This window comes from Podarcis tiliguerta (assembly GCF_965153285.1).
Source record: "Podarcis tiliguerta genome assembly, chromosome: 17".
NCBI lineage: Eukaryota > Metazoa > Chordata > Lepidosauria > Squamata > Lacertidae > Podarcis > Podarcis tiliguerta.
Genome location: NC_139550.1, coordinates 40,232,946 through 40,249,849, shown reverse-complemented (window position 1 = coordinate 40,249,849; position 16,904 = coordinate 40,232,946). Strand labels below are relative to the sequence as shown.

The window sequence follows — 16,904 nt, the reverse complement described above, 5'->3', positions numbered from 1 at the left end:
GGCTCCCACATGTGTGGGTTGAACAGTTCCAAAGTCCCATCCTTGGCAACAGAATTAAGCATAGGAATTTGGCTGTAAAACCTCATTTAGAGGAAGTCCTGCTATGAAGTAAGCTGGCTCTCCCTTCTTACCCCGCGGAACAAAGAATCAGGCAACTACAGTAAGTTTAAACATAAGAATTTCTTACTTATAATTTGCATTGGTTCCCAGCAGTGGCAGCAGTAAAAGCTATGCTGGCAAAATACTTAGATTTACAGTACAACCAGCTTCAGGCATGTACCTAAAGCCAGAGCAAACAGAGATATCTCTGCATCCAACGCTAGTCAAAGGAAGAAAGAGAGGAAAAGGAAATACAATATGCTCCTTCCTCTCCCGGAGAGTAGGGGAAATGACATCACACAGAGCCCTCTCTGCCAACTGTATTTCTATGGTCTGCCTATCAGCAATACAACTCTGTGGGCTTAGCCCCTTCTCATGCAAACTAGCAGGAATGTGCATTTCTAAGGTTTGGCTGCTACTCTTCCACAACTATGGCATCACTGCAGCTCATTTAGTGAGTCTCAGGATTTGGGATGCTGGAAACCAGGGGCAGTAACTGTATCCAGAACCCTGCCCAGGAAGTTTATATAAAGCTCCAAGCCAATCAGGAGGCCAGACTGAGGAAGTTAACTAATGGATGAAAAGTAATCAGAGGAACTGCAAAAAGTGGAAGTTGATACTTTCTAGGGTGTGCGCCTTCATTTTAGGAACGGGACAATCTGCCGCTGCTCTCTGGAGGGTGGTCAGAAGGACAGAGTGGTTGTGACGCTAGTGATGATGAGCAGATACTTTACCTTGTTTTTGGTCTGCCTTAGTTTCTCAGGCTCTGCTCCAGGGATTCCCAGAGGAGTATGGTTGGCCACTGTGAGAACAGGATGCTGGACTAGGTGGGTCATTGGCCTGATCCAGCAAGTCTCTTCTTATGGACCATCTAATTCAGGGGTCCTCAAACTTTTTAAACAGGGGGCCAGTTCACTGTCCCTCAGAGACTGTTGGGGGCCGGGCTATAGTTTGAAAAAAATATGAATGAATTCCTATGCACTCTGCACTTTTTTTTCTTTCATTTTTTTGGGGGACCCCCAAGAGAGTGGGGCCCTAAGCTATAGCTTGTTTAGCTTATATGTAAATCCGGTACTGGGGGGAGGGTGTTGTGCCTTGTTGTGGTGCACCTGTGGGGTGAAACTAAGAAAAAGCGATTTGGGTGGGTGGGTGTGAAGAGAGGTTGGAAGCACCTGTGGCGATGCCGAGAATGGAATTAACGGAGACCCTGGCAAGAGAAGGAAATGCTCAGATGGCAACAGAAATGCAGCAAGGCACTTCCTCCCGTGGCAGGAGGGAGGCGGGCTGCGAGAGGAGGGCCATAGGCCCGTTAGACAGCGGCGGATTCAACAATTGACAGGCGGGCCGGGTTCAGGACCCTGGCGGGCCAGATCTGGACCATAGGCTGTAGTTTGAGGACCCCCAATCTAATTGCTCCAGGAGCTCTCTTTGTGAATAGTGCTATGCACAGATCCAGCCTAATCCACGGGATGAATGTAAAGCAAACCTGTCCACTTACTTGGGCAATACCTGTGGAGCAATGCTCACCTTGGTGGGGTCTCTCCTAGGCTATCTTCTCAGGGGGGTTGAGGACATACCTCTCAGGGTGCTACTCTCTGGTCAGTCGTCTGTACACTATGACCTTAGGCGCACCAAGCCATGGGATCCAAACAGCACCGTGGTTCAATGTAGTCAGGGGTTTGGTCACTGACTTCACAATCTCTCTCCTCTTTCCATTTCCTGTCAATTGAGAGCAGGGTTAGGCTAAGCTGTGACCCTCCAGATGTTTCTGGAGTGCAGCTCCGCACACGCCCTGACCATTGGCTATGCAGCTGGGGCTGCTGGGAGTTGCAGTTCTGAGGGACCACAGGTCAGATGCTGAGATTCATGTTCTCTCTCTCTCTAAGGCCAGGTGACTATCTGTGGTACTAACTCCCAGTTGTGTACATCTCACAGATGATCAGACCAGAGTTGTTGTGAACTTCCTGACAGAAGAAGCCCAAGCTGATTACATCAATGCAAACTTTATTCAGGTAACAGAGTCCTGAACCCTACCCCTCCCCATTGCAAACACATTGGACTAGAGGAATTTGCCCAAACTGATGACAGCTGAAACACTGGCAAGCTTTGTTCCAGATTAAAGCGGGCGGGGGGGGGGGGGCTCAGTTCCCTATTATACTGAAATATACTCAGAGTCGCAAAGTGATTTCATGCTCTTTATTCAGCTCATAGTGGTGAGGAGGAATGAATGAATGTCCCCTCAAAGTATCAGCTTTATATACATTATTTACACAATGGGCTGCACATGATTGGCTAATTCTGGAGTTCTACTGTAAGCCAATCAGGTTGTGGATTCACTTATATCTGGAGCATGATTGGGTGGTTCCTGCCAACCAATCATACTGCTGCATTGTTCTAGGACCAATCAGACTGCTGCATTCTGAATCCTATTGTTCTAGGACCAATCAGACTGCTGCATTTTGGATCCTATTGTTCTAGGACCAATCAGACTGCTGCATTTTGGATCCTATTCAACTCAGTACATAACACCCCTCCCCTCTAAGTTCCAGTCCTGCCCGGGAGGTCGCATTCATAGTCCTCGAGGTACGCCGGCGGCCTACGTGTGCGTTGAGGCCTGGGGTGTTCCCTGGTCCGGGGTTCAGGTTCTGGCTCATGTTCCAAGGATGCTGGCTGTGATAGGGCTGTTTGGTCTGGCACAACCGGCTCGCTCAGCCGTGGTTCTGGTTCCAGTGTCCTTTCGGCCTCACGGGTCCTCTCTGTATTTACCGATTCTGCCTCTCCTGCTGGCCCCTTCTGCTCTATGGGCCTCACTGCCCCACTGTTCCCTTGGGACTCCTCTGACCTGTCCTCCTCCTGGTTTTCTCCCGGGAATCATCGCCGTATCTGGTCGCAGTGGCGGCGCCAGCATTGCCCCCCATCTGTTAGCACCTCGTACGACACGGGGCCAGTGACCCTGGTGACTGTGGCGGGTACCCATGCTGGGCCTGCCCCAAAATTCTTTGCGTACACTGGGTCCTGGGCCTCGAAGGTCTGGGGGTTCCTGCCTTCCCCCACCACTACCTCATCCTGAGCTCTATCAGGGTGAAGGCGGTCCAATCTGATTGCAAGGCACCGACCCATTAGTAGTTCAGCGGGGCTCCGGCCAGTCGTTGAGCTGGGGGTGCTGTGCTGTGCTAGGAGGAATGTGGCAAGGCGGTACTCCCAATCCCCTTGCATCATGCGGCGAAGGGTGTCCTTGGTGGTCCGCACCATACGTTCTGCTTGGCCATTGGTGGCAGGGTGGAATGGCGCCGAATGGATGTGGCGGGTGGCGTTCTGCGCTGTGAAGGTTTGGAATTCTCCTGACGTAAATGCAATCCCGTTGTCTGAGACAAGAGTGTCAGGAAGCCTGTGGGTTGCAAACAGCCTGCGTAGTACCCGGATGGCTGCGGATGTAGAAATGGACGGTACCAGTGTGACTTCCAGCCATTTGGTGTAGGAGTCCACCACTATGAAGAATGTTTTCCCCTGAAAGGGGCCAGCGAAGTCCACATGCAGGCGTGACCATGGTGCTCGGGTGGACTCCCAGGACTGGACTGGGGCCCTTGGGGGATCTGGGCGGGATTCTTGGCAGGCCTGGCAGTGTTTGATCCAGGCCTCTATCTCTCCGTCGACCCTCGGCCACCACACATAACTCCTGGCAAGGGCCTTCATTCTTACTACCCCTGGCTGTGTCTCGTGTAGGGCTGTGAGGACCCTTTTTGCGGAGGGGCTGGGGAACAACGACCCTGCTTCCCCATAACAGGCACCCCTTGTGGGCCGACAGTTCATGTTTGCGGGTTGTGTAGCCGGCGAATTCTGGCCCAGGGCTGCTGCTGGGCCATCCCCTCCACACCCAGTCCAGGACCCGGGAGATGACCCTATCTTTCTTGGAATGGTGTGCAACTTCTTGTGCCTGAATGGGGCGGTCGGGAAGCAGCTCCAGGCTCATAACCTCTTGTGCAGGTGCTGGGTCGGGGCCTGTTTCCAGTAGTGGTAGCCTGCTGAGGGCGTCCGCATGGCCCATCACCTTCCCTGGGCGGTGAATCAGTGCATACTGGTAGCTGGCAAGGAAAATTGACCACCTGAGGACGCAAGGAGACAGCACTTGGGGGGGTCTGCTTTTCGGGTGCAAACAAGCCAAGCAACGGCTTGTGGTCAGTCACCACGGATCATGGATTTTTTTTACTCCCTTCACGATTGCCAGACCCTCCTTGTCTATTTGCAAGTAGTTCCGCTCAGTTGTGTTGAGTGTCTGGGAAAAGTATGCCACCGGTACCTCTCTTCCATCTGGGAGTTGGTGTCCCAGGACAGTGCCAATGCCATAGGGCGAGGCGTCGCATGCTAGCACCACCAGCAGCCTCTCGTCGAAGTGTGCCAAGACTGAGTTTGAGACAAGCAAGTCCTTGACTGCCTGGAATGCAGCCTCCTGGCGCTGGCCCCACACCCAAGGGGCCCGCTTGTCCAGGAGTCTGTGTAGGGGCTCCGCTACCGCTGCCTTGTGGGGAAGGAAGGAATGGTAAAAGTTCAATAGTTCCAAGAAGGCCTGAAGTTCAGTCTAGCTCTTGGGTGCTGGGGCATCACAAATGGCCCGTACCTTGTCGCCAGTCGGGTGGACCCCTTCTGCGTCCACCATAAATCCCAGAAGGTCCACCTGAGGCACTCCTAGTAGACTATTTTCCCGCTTCACCTTGAGACCTGCTGTCTGGAAACGGTGCAGAACGGTGCGGAGGCGGTCCTCAAACTCCTCTGGTGTGGGCCCAGCAATCAGCATGTTATGTACTGAAGTTCTCACCCTGGGCCAGCAAGGGGATACTGTAGATAGTTTTCACTCAGGTCCACGTCAGTTATTTTAGGCAGGAAACCCTGGGTTGTTGTTGCTACAATGTTGACAGCTGGCTCCTATAAAAGCAGGCTGGCTGAGCTGTTTGCTGTTCAGTTCTGTTCCAGCTTACAAAATAAAGAGCTGCTTTGGAGAAATCGTTGTGTCGTCTGCCATGTCTACCCACTATTCTACACTGGCGATGAGGATGGGATAGGTGGACATCAGAGCACAGCCAGATGTGGCCATCCTCTGAACTGAGCTGAATCACAGAGCGAAATCACTGAGCGAAATCACTGGACAGAACCAATTCAGAGCTGACTGTTCTGGCTAGAGCACTGTGTTCCATCCATCGCCCTTCACGCCGGCATCGGAATCATGGCTTCACTTGTGCCTCTACCGCCGTTTGCACCAGCCTCTGAATCATGGGACTCCTACCTCGCTCGGTTTGATTGCTACCTCCAAGCCAACGAGCTGACAGCAGTATCAAAGGAACGGAAGCAGGGCCTATTCCTCAGCCTCTGTGGGCCTGAGGTGTTTGAGACGGCCCGAGCATTGGTTGCGCCTAAAGCAGTCCAGGCAACACCATGGGACACGATCCAAGAGAAGCTCCGCAACCACTACGCGCCAAAGCCGTCCAAGATTCCTGCCCGCCATGCGTTTTACCACCGGAACCAGGCAGAGGGGGAGTCAATCAGCAACTACACCACTGCCCTCAGACAGGCTACAATGCACTGCGAGTTCTGAGACTTAGACGATGCCCTGATGGATCGAATCATCTGTGGGGTTCGGGACATCCATCTGCAACGGCGTCTCCTCGCCAAGCCAGACCTCACGCTACACAAAGGCATTGAGGAGGCTGTGGCCGCAGAAGCTGCTGAGATCCGCAAGTCCAGCAGCCCGCGTCTTGCTAGGAAGCCAGTTCCAGTGCATCATGAAGAGGCCAGCAGTGATGAGGCATCCTCCAGTGAAGACGATGACATGCACCAGACAAAGCGGGAGCACAGGAAGTTCCAACAGAAGTCCCAGGGCCAACCGGAATGTGCCGGCTGCGGAGGCAACCATTCCCGTGCCAAGTGTCGATTCAGAGACGCCATCTGTAGGAAGTGTTCCAGAAGGGGCCACATCACTAAGGTCTGCCGATCGGCTCCGTCTGACACCCCCCCCTTCACCGACTCACAAATCCAAGTCTTCACTCCAGTCTGCCAAGGGAAGCTGTTTTGCTCTCACCAACTGCTGCTGCTCGTCTGGAACCACGATTGGCCAAACTGACTCGCCTACGCGACGCAAGCTGAACGTCACGGTGCTCATTGAAGGAGCTCCATGTGACATGCCCTGTCCATCGTGTCTTGGAGCACCATCAAAAGACTGGTACCCAGAGTGTCCAAAAGGCAACTTGACTCTCACGGCGTACACCTGAGAGACTACCAGGGAAACGACATTCCTGTGGTAGGCGTTGGCCGGTTCTGGATCACCTTCAAGGATTTTTCGGGCCTGCTCCGGTTGGTGGTGGTCGAAGGTCAGCGGCCAAGCCTCCTAGGGCTAGACTGGTTTGATGCCCTCGGCCTGGAAGTCACTGGCATCAACTGCATCTCTAACGCAGAGACTGAGGGTCTGGTCAAAGACTTTGCCGAGGTTTTTGACGGCACTTTGGGTCAATATACAGGCATGCCCATCTCCTTTAGCCTTGATCCACAAGTCGCCCCCATCAAGCTAAAGCCACGCCGGGTTCCCTTTGCTCTCAAGGCTAAGGTGGACGAACAACTGGACAAGCTGATCGCCCAAGGAGTTTTGGAGCTGGTTGACCACGCCAAGTGGGAAACCCCCATCGTCACGCCTGTCAAGCCAGACGGGTCGGTGAGAATCTGTGCTGACTACATGTGCATGATCAACAAGGCACTTCAGCAGCACTCTTATCCGGTTCCTGTTGTCCAACACCTGCTGCATTCCCTGGGTGAGGGTAAGGTCTTCGCTAAGCTGGACCTTGCCCAAGCCTATCAACAACTGCCCGTCGATGCCACTGCTGAAGCCCAGACGATCGTCACCCACCGAGGGGCATTCCGTTGCCGCCAGTTGCAGTTCGGGGTGAGTGTGGCTCCTGGCATCTTCTAAAGCCTTATGGAGTGTCTCCTGCAAGGGCTTCCGGGCGTGGTACCATATTTTTATGACGTCTTGGTGTCCGCAGACTCACACCAGCAGCTGTTTGAGCGCCTCCGTGCCGTGCTGACCAGGTTCCAAGAGGCCGGGCTCAAGGTAAAGAGGGAGAAGTGCCAGATCGCCGTTCCACAGGTAGAGTTCCTGGGCTATCTTATCGATGCCTCCGGCCTTCACCCAACCACATCCAAGATCCGCGCTATCCAGCAGGCCCCCATCCCAAAGAACAAGACAGAGTTGCAGGCGTTCCTGGGGCTGCTGAACTTTTATAACATGTTCCTGTCCCACAAAGCACGGTGGCTGAGCCTCTTCACTGACTCCTCAGCACAAAGACGCCTTGGTCCTGGGGTCATCGAGAGACGGCGGCCTTCAACGCGGTCAAGGCTCTCCTTTTATTGGACAGTGTGCTGGTACAGTACAGTGAATCCAGGCCGCTGGTCCTTGCCTGCGATGCCTCACCTTTTGGCATCGGCGCTGTCCTTAGTCACTGTTTTCCAGACGGAAGAGAAGCACCGCTCGCCTACTTTTCCAGGACGCTATCTCCGACGGAACGGAATTGCAGCCAGCTCAACAAGGAGGCACTGGCACTTGTGGCTGGAGTGAAGAGGTTCCATGAATACCTCTATGGCAGGACTTTTGACCTCATCACTGACCACAAGCCGCTCCTGGGCCTCCTCGCCGGTGATCGTCCAACTCCACCGGTCCTCTCGCCGCGCATGCTGCGATGGACTGTTTTCCTGGCTGCCTACCACTACCAGCTTGTCCATTGCCCGGGGAAATCGATGGGCCATGCTGACGCCCTCAGCTGTTGCCCTCTTCCAGCGTTTGTGGAAGACCCGGCTCCAGCTTCATCGCTCCTCCTGATTGAGGATCTTCCGGCAGCGCCTGTATCGGCTGCCACTGTGGCCTCCGCATCTGCCCAGGATCGCACCATCAGCCATGTGCTCAATTGGGTGTGGAGGGGGCAGCCACAAGGGCCTTTTGCACTGGAGATCCAGCCCTTCGCAACCAGACAACATGAACTCTCGGCAAATCGCGGCTGTCTGCTGTGGGGAGACCGCGTCATGATTCCCCAAAGACTCCGTCAACACGTCCTGGAGGCTCTGCACGTTGGCCACCCGGGAATTGTCAAAATGAAGGTGTTGGCTCGGTGTTACGTCTGGTGGCCTAACATGGACAATGCCATCACTGCCTGGGTGTCCGCCTGTCAAGCGTGCCAAGAATCAAGGCCTGCACCACCGGCAGCTAAGGGACACACCTGGGAGACGCCAAAGACACCCTGGTCGAGGGTGCACATCGATCTGGCTGGCCCCTTTCATGGCCGGACCTTTATGGTAGTGGTAGACGCCTATTCCAAATAGCTGGAGGTGGCCCTGATGCCCTCCACCACTACCAAGGCCATCACCCGGGTGCTGCGAGGCCTCTTTGCGACGCATGGGTGTCCTGATGTCCTTGTCTCCGACAACGGACCGCAGCTCACGTCAGGCATTTTTGAGCGGTATCTTTTGGGACTAGGCATCCGCCATGCCCTAACGGCACCATTTCATCCATCCAGCAACGGGCAAGCGGAGAGAATGGTGCGCTCGGCAAAAGAGGCACTGGCGCGCCTGGACCGGGGAGACTGGCACGAGCGGGTCGCCGAATACTTGTTCGTGCAACACATCACCCCTGTGGCCCCATCATGCGGCCACAGGGCGGAGTCCTGCTGAACTTCTTATGGGTCGCCGCCCCAGGTCACCGCTCGACCGGCTGCACCCGGACTTTGCCGTGGCCGAACCCCCAGGCTGTGCCAACGCACCATGGTCATTTGTTCCAGGAAACCGGAACTATGTGGGGGACATTCCTTGGGTGCCAGCCACAGTAGTGGGAGTCACTGGACCTCGCTCGTACCAGGTGGCACTCGAAGACGGACGCTTGTGGCGCCGGCACATAGACCAGCTTAGGCGCAGGGTTGGGGACTTGGACACTACCGTGGTGCCCCCAACTGCGCTCGTGGCTCCAGAAGAGACACTTACAGATGGCGAGGCTCCACCTACACCTCCCTCGCAAACTGCCAGTGTGGAGCCGAACCAAGCCGCTTCAGAGGGTCTGCCAGACTTACCACAGACTCAGACCACTTCACTTGCGGAGGCTCCACCCACAGCAGGGGATTTGGTTTCAACGCCACCTAGGGTCGCACCACAGCCTCAGCAAGAATTGGGTGGCCCCCCGGACTTTGCTGCCAGTCCCCGGCGGTCTGGCAGAGTTTCCAAGCGCCCAACTTATTTAAAGGACTATGTTGTTGGACATGTATCACTGTTGGTCTAAGTATGGGAAATGTAACCGATATGCTTTTGTGCCTAATTGAACCATTACATGTAGTGCTGTATATAAGGAAACCATTACGATTGTTACTAACGCCTTATCTCGGTGGGGAGGGGTGTTATGTACTGAAGTTCTCACCCTGGGCCAGCAGGGGGATACTGTAGATAGTTTTCACTCAGGTCCATGTCAGTTATTTTAGGCGGGAAACCCTGGGTTGTTGTTGCTACAATGTTGACAGCCGGCTCCTATAAAAGCAGGCCGGCTGAGCTGTTTGCTGTTCAGTTCTGTTCCAGCTTACAAAATAAAGAGCTGCTTTGGAGAAATCGCTGTGTCGTCTGCTATGTCTACCCACTATTCTACACAACACATCATCGAAGAAGGGGGTGACGCCAGGAATCCCTTTAAGGAGCGAGTCCATTAGATTCTGGAATATGCCTGGTGCCACACTGACACCGAATTGCAGCCGCTTTACCCTGAACGCTCCTCTGTGCATCACAATCGTCATATACCATCCAAAAGATTTTACTTTTGCACTGTGTAAGTGTAAGAATGGCATTGACCTGCCTCCAGAGAAACCTCCCCCCAGGGCCCCTCAGGTCAACCACAAAATGGCACTTCTCTGCCCATCAGGGAGGAAGGGGTGGGTCAAGAGCTACACCAGGAACAAGGGGGAAATGAAGATCTACATTGGGATCTGCTGCCCCTGGGGATCCTGCCACCCAAGGCAGTTGCCTCACTTTGCCTCATGGCTGGTCTGGTCATGTTTTTATAGGCATCAGTGACTGGCCTGTGCCTCATGACTGGAAGGAGAAATGCCCAAAGCAGTGGTAAAAGAGGCAGCCAACTCTGACAGCAAGTAGCTTGGCTGCATCTTTTGTGTCAGAGTGATTGAAGGGTCCAGTATCCCTGCAGAGGTGCAGGCAGCATCCTGCTCTTCCCCCAAGTGAAGATGCTTGGAAGCATGCAAGGCCAGTTTAGCAAATGATGCAAAGATCCAGCAGGTGACCTCCATGGAGAAGGGGGGCTTTTGTCCCATAGTAGCCTTTTCATGATTTTATTTCATTTCTCAAGGTAAGCTAGTTGCGTGTCGAGACCCCACAGCCACCCCCTCGTTGGGAAATAACTCACACAAGGACACAGATATTAGGTTTATGTTACTGGGCAAATTTTGGCCACAACTTTATTGAATTACAGAATGTGAGCGGTATTGGCTTAGGCATTGATTGGACCCGACTATATCTGACTGTGCAGGAAGTCCAGTAAGGGTAAGCCACCGGTAGGGGGAGCCCTGTTGATGCGAACCAGCTCAAGCTCCCCCTGGTGTTCCCGTCGGGGTCGTGTCAAAGCCCTAGCCCCCAAGACAAGATCAACACCCCCGGATTCCTTTAACGGAATACCCTTAAGATGGAGGGGTAGGTGATGGCCACACCTCTCCTCCCCCACACAAGGTCAAAAAATGCCTAACCGCAACCCTAACAAAGTTGTGACGATTGCTACGAGGTAGGCGAAAGCCAAGTGGCCAGTGCCAATTTGCCAAGTGGAAAAATTCCTACCAGGCCCCTTGGACAACCAAGGCGACCAACCGAAATCCATAGCAAGGCCAGTGCCTAACCTGCAAATAGGGAGGGAGGGTGATTGAGGAAGCGAGCTCGCTCCTCGGTTTAAACTGTCCCGGCCACACCCCGCCGGCCAGCGGATTGGCTGGCCGGGCTCTGACATGGCCGGGATCCCTCAGGCAATGGGGGACAAAGTCCCCCACCCCCGGTGGGGAGTGGGTGGCCATGCGGTCCACCGCAGCTCCTCCCCACTGGGAAGTGGAGCAGATAAGTTCCATCAGGCACACTAGAATGGCATTATGGCAAAAGACAGAATTGAAGGCTCTTCCTACCATCAGTTAAAAGTCCCAGTTTACTAGAATACATTTCTAGTCCTCATGGTTACAGAGATAAAATTGACAGTGGGATGACAACGTAGTCTAAAGGCTCTTGGGAACCCTAAATTTAGAGATAAGATACATGCACTCCCCAGGAGCTGACTTAAATTTTCCACATTTGAGAATATTGCTTTGAGAACATGAATGTTATAGAAGTGGACAATACATACCCCAGTTGTATGACCATTCTATTTACAATGGAATGCAACGTATTTTTGTCAAGCACAAATAAAATGGGTGAATTATCCAAAGCCCTCTGACTCATTCCAATCTCTAACCTCTCCTTTGTGTATCCCCACTTATCTTCAGATAGAATGCTGTTCTCCAGCTCAGGGGTGATGACAGGGTGTTCAGCAGAATGCATGATGTTCAGTTCACGTTTGCGATTCTCTTTTCTTCCCACAGGGTGTGGATAACAAGCAGTGCTATATTGCAACCCAGGGGCCTCTTCCACACACAGTGCTGGACTTCTGGCGCATGATTTGGCAGTACAAGGTGAAGGTGAGTTGTCCAGGCAGATCACAAGTAATATCCTAGATATTAAAGCAAGCTCTGAAGTGCAAATTGCGCCCAGCAGATTGGATTGATCTGTATAAGACCAGTTTCTCTGACACCAAGGCATCTGGTGAACAGTCCCTCTCAAAGCAAATTCAAATTAATGTTTCTGCTCCTTTATGGCAGCGGCAAGGAAACCTTTTTCAGCCCGACAGCCACATTCAGGTCTGTGAAACCTTATGGGCCACATCCCAGTGGTGCCAGAAGCAAAAGTGCACAGAGCAGCAAATGTAAATTTTACCCATGCACCGTAGTACAGTTTCTACACACCCCGCTGTTCTCTCTGGGCCTGGCGTTCTCCACCACTGCTTCATGATGTTCTTTCATTGCAGGTGATTGTCATGGCTTGTCGGGAAGTGGAACTAGGCAAGGTGAGGCCTCCTGAAGGAGAGATGGTATTTGGAGGCTAGGAAGCCTCATGGGGTCTCTCATCTGGGCCTTGAGGTTTTGAGGACAGCCATGTTGCCACCACCTCTCTTACCTAACCTTTCTTGCTTTCCTATGCCTTTTCTTTCTCAGAAAAAGTGTGAGCGCTACTGGCCTTTGGCAGAGGAAACCTTGCATTTTGGATCCTTCTCTGTGGCACAGGTGAGGTTGTTACACATGGACAGGAAGAAGCTGCGTGCAGAAGGAGGAGCCTGCTTCCTGGCAGGGGATGCTGGCACAGTTCTTCATCAATGCACAAGCACAGGCATCTCCACTGCCAACCTAACCTGGATTAAAGGCCATTTCTTCTCACTAAGGAAGGGCTGGGAATTGTCGTTAAGAACCTGAGAATTGCCTTGTTAGATCAGACCAAAGTCCCATCTCATCTCGCATTCTGATACCAGCAGTCGAAACCAAGCAGATGCACCTGCTGGAAACACACAAGAAGAGTGCAAATATGATGCCCTCCCCTGTTGCAGGACTGGCTGACTATCCTGCCATCCTCATGATGTCATTGGATCCCAGTTCCCATGAGCCCCATCAGGATGACTGATGGCCAGGAATGATGGGAGTTGTAGTGCAGCAATCCCTTAAGGGCCACGGGCTCACTATAGCTGCCACATAGTTTGTGCGCAGCCTCTGGTAAAAACATTAGGTCCAGTCATGACCGACTCTGGGGTTGTGGCGCTCATCTCGCTTTATTGGCCCAGGGAGCTGGTGTACAGCTTCCGGGTTGTGTGGTCAGCATGACTAAGCTGCTTCTGTCGAACCAGAGCAGCACACGGAAATGCCGTTTACCTTCCCGCCGGAGCAGTACCTATTTATCTACTTGCACTCTGATGTGCTTTCGAAATGCTAGGTTGGCAGGAGCAGGGACCAAGCAACGGGAGCTCACCCTGTCGCGGGGAATCGAACCGCCAACCTTCTGATCGGCAAGTCCTAGGCTCTGTGGTTTAACCCACAGCGCCACCCGTGTCCCACAGTCTCTGGTACTTGGAGGTATATTGCTCTTAGATATTTTGCTCTCTTACCAGACGTAATGTTAGCAGCTGGCACCCTTGGGCAATTCCTGGGCCCTGGGCCCTTCCACACTGAGCAGCTGGATCTTCAGGCTGACACCTAACATTTCCCACCATGTTCCCCACTGTTGCATTGCTCCAGAGCACAAAGGGAAATTTGAAAGAGCAGTTCATGGCACACCCATTCCTGCCACCCTCAGCCCACCAACATGGAGGCCAGGGGCACCAAATGGCCCTTTACAGGGGGGCCCTGAAACCTGGAACTAGCCCTGCTCATCACAAAGAGATACTGAAAGGCCTTTCTCCCTGGGAGTTAATTCATCTTTTTTTGAGAACCAGCTAAGTTACCTTTGCCATTTCATGTGTCAGCGAACTCCATAAGCTGCATCACATGTTGTGTGGCTACAAGGTGCTTCTTGGATCCGTCCCATACTTAATTCCTGCCCAGTCAGGAATTTGCCTGATCCCATGTCAAACCATTAGTCCGTCTAACTCAAAATGGGATGTTTAGGGAAGTTTTTAATGTCTGAAGTTTTGTTCTGTTTTTAATGTTCTGTTGAAAGTTGCCCAGAGTGGCCTAGGAAACCCAACCAGATGGGTGGGGTAGAAATAATAGATTATTATTACAGTGGTGCCTTGCAAGATGAAATTAATTCGTTCTGTGAGTTTTTTCGTTCTGCGAATTTTTTCGTCTTGCGAAGCACCACTGTGTATTGACGGTTTCCCATAGGAATGCATTGGCGGTTTAAAAAAAAAGGCGCAAGACGTTTTGTCTTGCGAAGCAAGCCCATAGGGAAATCCGTCTTGCGAAGCAACTCAGAAAATGAAAAACTCTTTCGTCTTGCGAGTTTTTCGTCTTCCGAGGCATTCGTCTTGCGAGGTAGTAGCAGTATTAGTATTATTAAATTGCCTGCACTGACTCCAGGCTTTCAGATGGGGCTCTTTCCCAGCCTTTACCTGCAGATGCCTTGGATTGAACCTGGGACCTTCTGCAGAAAGGCATGGTCTCTGCCCCTGATAATTCATCTGCAGTGAACTCCATCCATTGGCAAGAGTATTGAGAATTTGGTCAAAGTTCCCGAACCTTTCACAAAATGACAATCGCCAGGGTTTAAGTTTGTCAGGAAGCCATTTCTCATGTCAAGCAAGCTATCCCATAAAACAGAACTGTGATGGTTAACAAAACACTGTCCAATTGTACCTACATTAGAGATAAGGAACCTGTGGATCTGCAGATGTTGCTGAACTACAGTTCCCACCATCCCTGAGCTTTGGCTACACTGACTGAGGCTGATGGGATTGAAGAGTTCTCTATCTCTAGCCTATATTATAGGTGGGCAGCGTAACTGAGCAAATGAGATGTCTCCCATTTGGGGAGATAAGAATATTTTGAACAATGTGATGGGCGGTTTTCTTGTCTCTTCCTCAGGTTAAAGAACAGGAACTCAATCCAGATGTCATTCTGCGGATGCTTACCCTGACCTTTCAGAAGGTAAAGCTTGCTCCATGGCACTTAATTGCTAGGCAAGGCCCACTGGAATTGTGGGGCACACCCAAGTCCAGGTCTTGGGGCTGCACTTTATGGCTCTGGGGCCTCAAGGTCAGCTGCATGAGCTGGAAGCTGAAGGAGCAGCACGTAGAAAGCACTGCTCTGTAGACCAGGCAGGAGCACAAGGCAGGGCTCTGAATATTTATAGCAGGCTTCGTCCTGATTGCCTGGAACCTTATCAGGCTCTGCCCAGGCCCTATCCCTACTATGGTTGCTGGCAAAATCAGCTTCTTTGCTGCTGAATGAAGCACCATTCCTTTTGACCACTGTTAAGAGACTGGTGTGCTCCACAAACAGGGGACAGCGCTCAGAGATCCAGGTCGGGAAATGTCAGAGTGTTCCTTCCAGATCCCTGCGGCAATGGCACAGGAGAAAAGGAGCCCCTGCTGCAGTGCAGTCATTTCATCACCACCATCAAATTCCAAGGGGTTTGAGACCCACAAGGAATCGTCCAGGGGCAGATAAGGCCTGTGGGTTTAGGGTTTGCCACCGGTGCTGTAGACGGGCCTTCACGGGACCAGAGTTCCAGAGTTCCTTGGTTGAAGACAAACCATCTTGAAGAATGGGTTTTAATTTGAGGTGGTATCAGGTGCTTGCATTAGCAAACATAAACATGTCAGAGGGTGCAAATGGCTTTCCTCTCCTACCCCCTGTTCTGTGTCAGCCCCATTCAGACGTGGTGATATTGATCTGTACCTCTCCCCCCCTCCCCCCAGGAGGAGCGGGAGCTATCCCATTTCCAGTACGTGGCTTGGCCAGACCGGGGCATCCCAGACACTTACGGCCACTTCCTTGGCATGATTGAGCAAGTGAGAAGCAAGCAGGGTGAGAGTACTGTGCCCATCTGTGTGCATTGCAGGTAAGGGGCAGCCCCAGGGCAAAGCCCTATAGACAGACCACACCACAGTCATGGGGTCAGAGGATGGGTCCTCTTAGAGGATCAGTAACTGGTTAAAGGGAGCAAAGAGCAGGAACAAATGGGCTGTCCCCACAAGTCACAAAGGAGAGAAGCACAGAGTCTCCCAAGGATCTGCACTGAACTTGTTGTGCTTTAACCCATTCATAAGTGATCTGGAGTTAGAGGGGAGCAGTGAGGGGGCCAAGCTTGGGCACACGGCCATATTTTTATTATTATTATTATTATTGGTATAATAAATTTTATTACAAGTCCAATAAAAGCCACATTGTCACATTACCAAATTAAAATCCAATTAAAAAGAAAGAGAGCCTATTATTCAAAAGCTAAATTAATCAATTTGAGATGACTTCCCATGTACTGGCTTTCTGGTTACAAAGTTCTTATGTCTTCCTCCTTTCATAATCTTGATTAATCCAATAACAACAGTTCTGACTTTAATCCTTTGTTGACAGCCACTTGTTTCTTGACTTCCATTCGTAATTGCATATTTAATAACTTTTATTTCTGCAAGCAGAATTTATATCCAATAAATTTCCTGTGTGATATGTTAATTCCAGTTGTTTATTCATTTCCCCTGCTTTAATTCGATCATAAAAGGCACCTATGCTTCCACATTTTCATTTTCACTTCCGTTCTCAGAAGCTGTTATTTCCACTGCGTCACTGCACCATCTTTGTCTGAGCGAAGGTCTGGCACTCCGCCATAGCCCCAGGCAGAACTCCAACATATCCTTTCTCTTCCAGTACTTAGTTCTTAACGATCTGGTGTCCCGCCACTGCTCTGGTGGATCAAGGAACCATAATCTTAACTGCAATTCAGTGGAAGTTAGAAGCTTCAATCGTATCGACATTCTCACACAGTCCCATTTCCATTAAAAAATCCATAAATATTATCTTATTCTCTTTGTTTTCCTCTTGCTTTTTATCAATCCACTGATATTTCGGGAAAGAGTTGCCGAATCACTGATGCAGCAAAATGTAATATATATTCAGAAAAGGTAAAGGCTCCCCTCGCCCAGTCATACTTCACCTTGTTATGATGGAAATCTTCCTCTCTCCAATTCAGATCGTGGTCGCTCAGTGGCTGATTTATTTAGCAGTTTATCT

The 16,904-nt window shown here is 51.7% G+C and overlaps 1 protein-coding gene across 6 annotated transcripts in view; it reads left to right on the top strand.

Moving 5' to 3' along the window:
• The window catches only part of PTPN18 (protein tyrosine phosphatase non-receptor type 18), a 75,512-nt gene that overhangs the window by 40,361 nt on the left and 18,247 nt on the right, over nucleotides 1-16,904 (top strand). For all 6 annotated transcript variants that reach the window (XM_083421041.1, XM_083421042.1, XM_083421040.1 and 3 more), the window contains 6 exons: nucleotides 2,035-2,111; nucleotides 11,736-11,831; nucleotides 12,218-12,256; nucleotides 12,405-12,473; nucleotides 14,760-14,822; nucleotides 15,596-15,738. In XM_083421041.1, coding sequence (XP_083277167.1) covers nucleotides 2,035-2,111; nucleotides 11,736-11,831; nucleotides 12,218-12,256; nucleotides 12,405-12,473; nucleotides 14,760-14,822; nucleotides 15,596-15,738 — 487 coding nt within the window. The remainder of the gene's footprint in view (nucleotides 1-2,034; nucleotides 2,112-11,735; nucleotides 11,832-12,217; nucleotides 12,257-12,404; nucleotides 12,474-14,759; nucleotides 14,823-15,595; nucleotides 15,739-16,904) is intronic.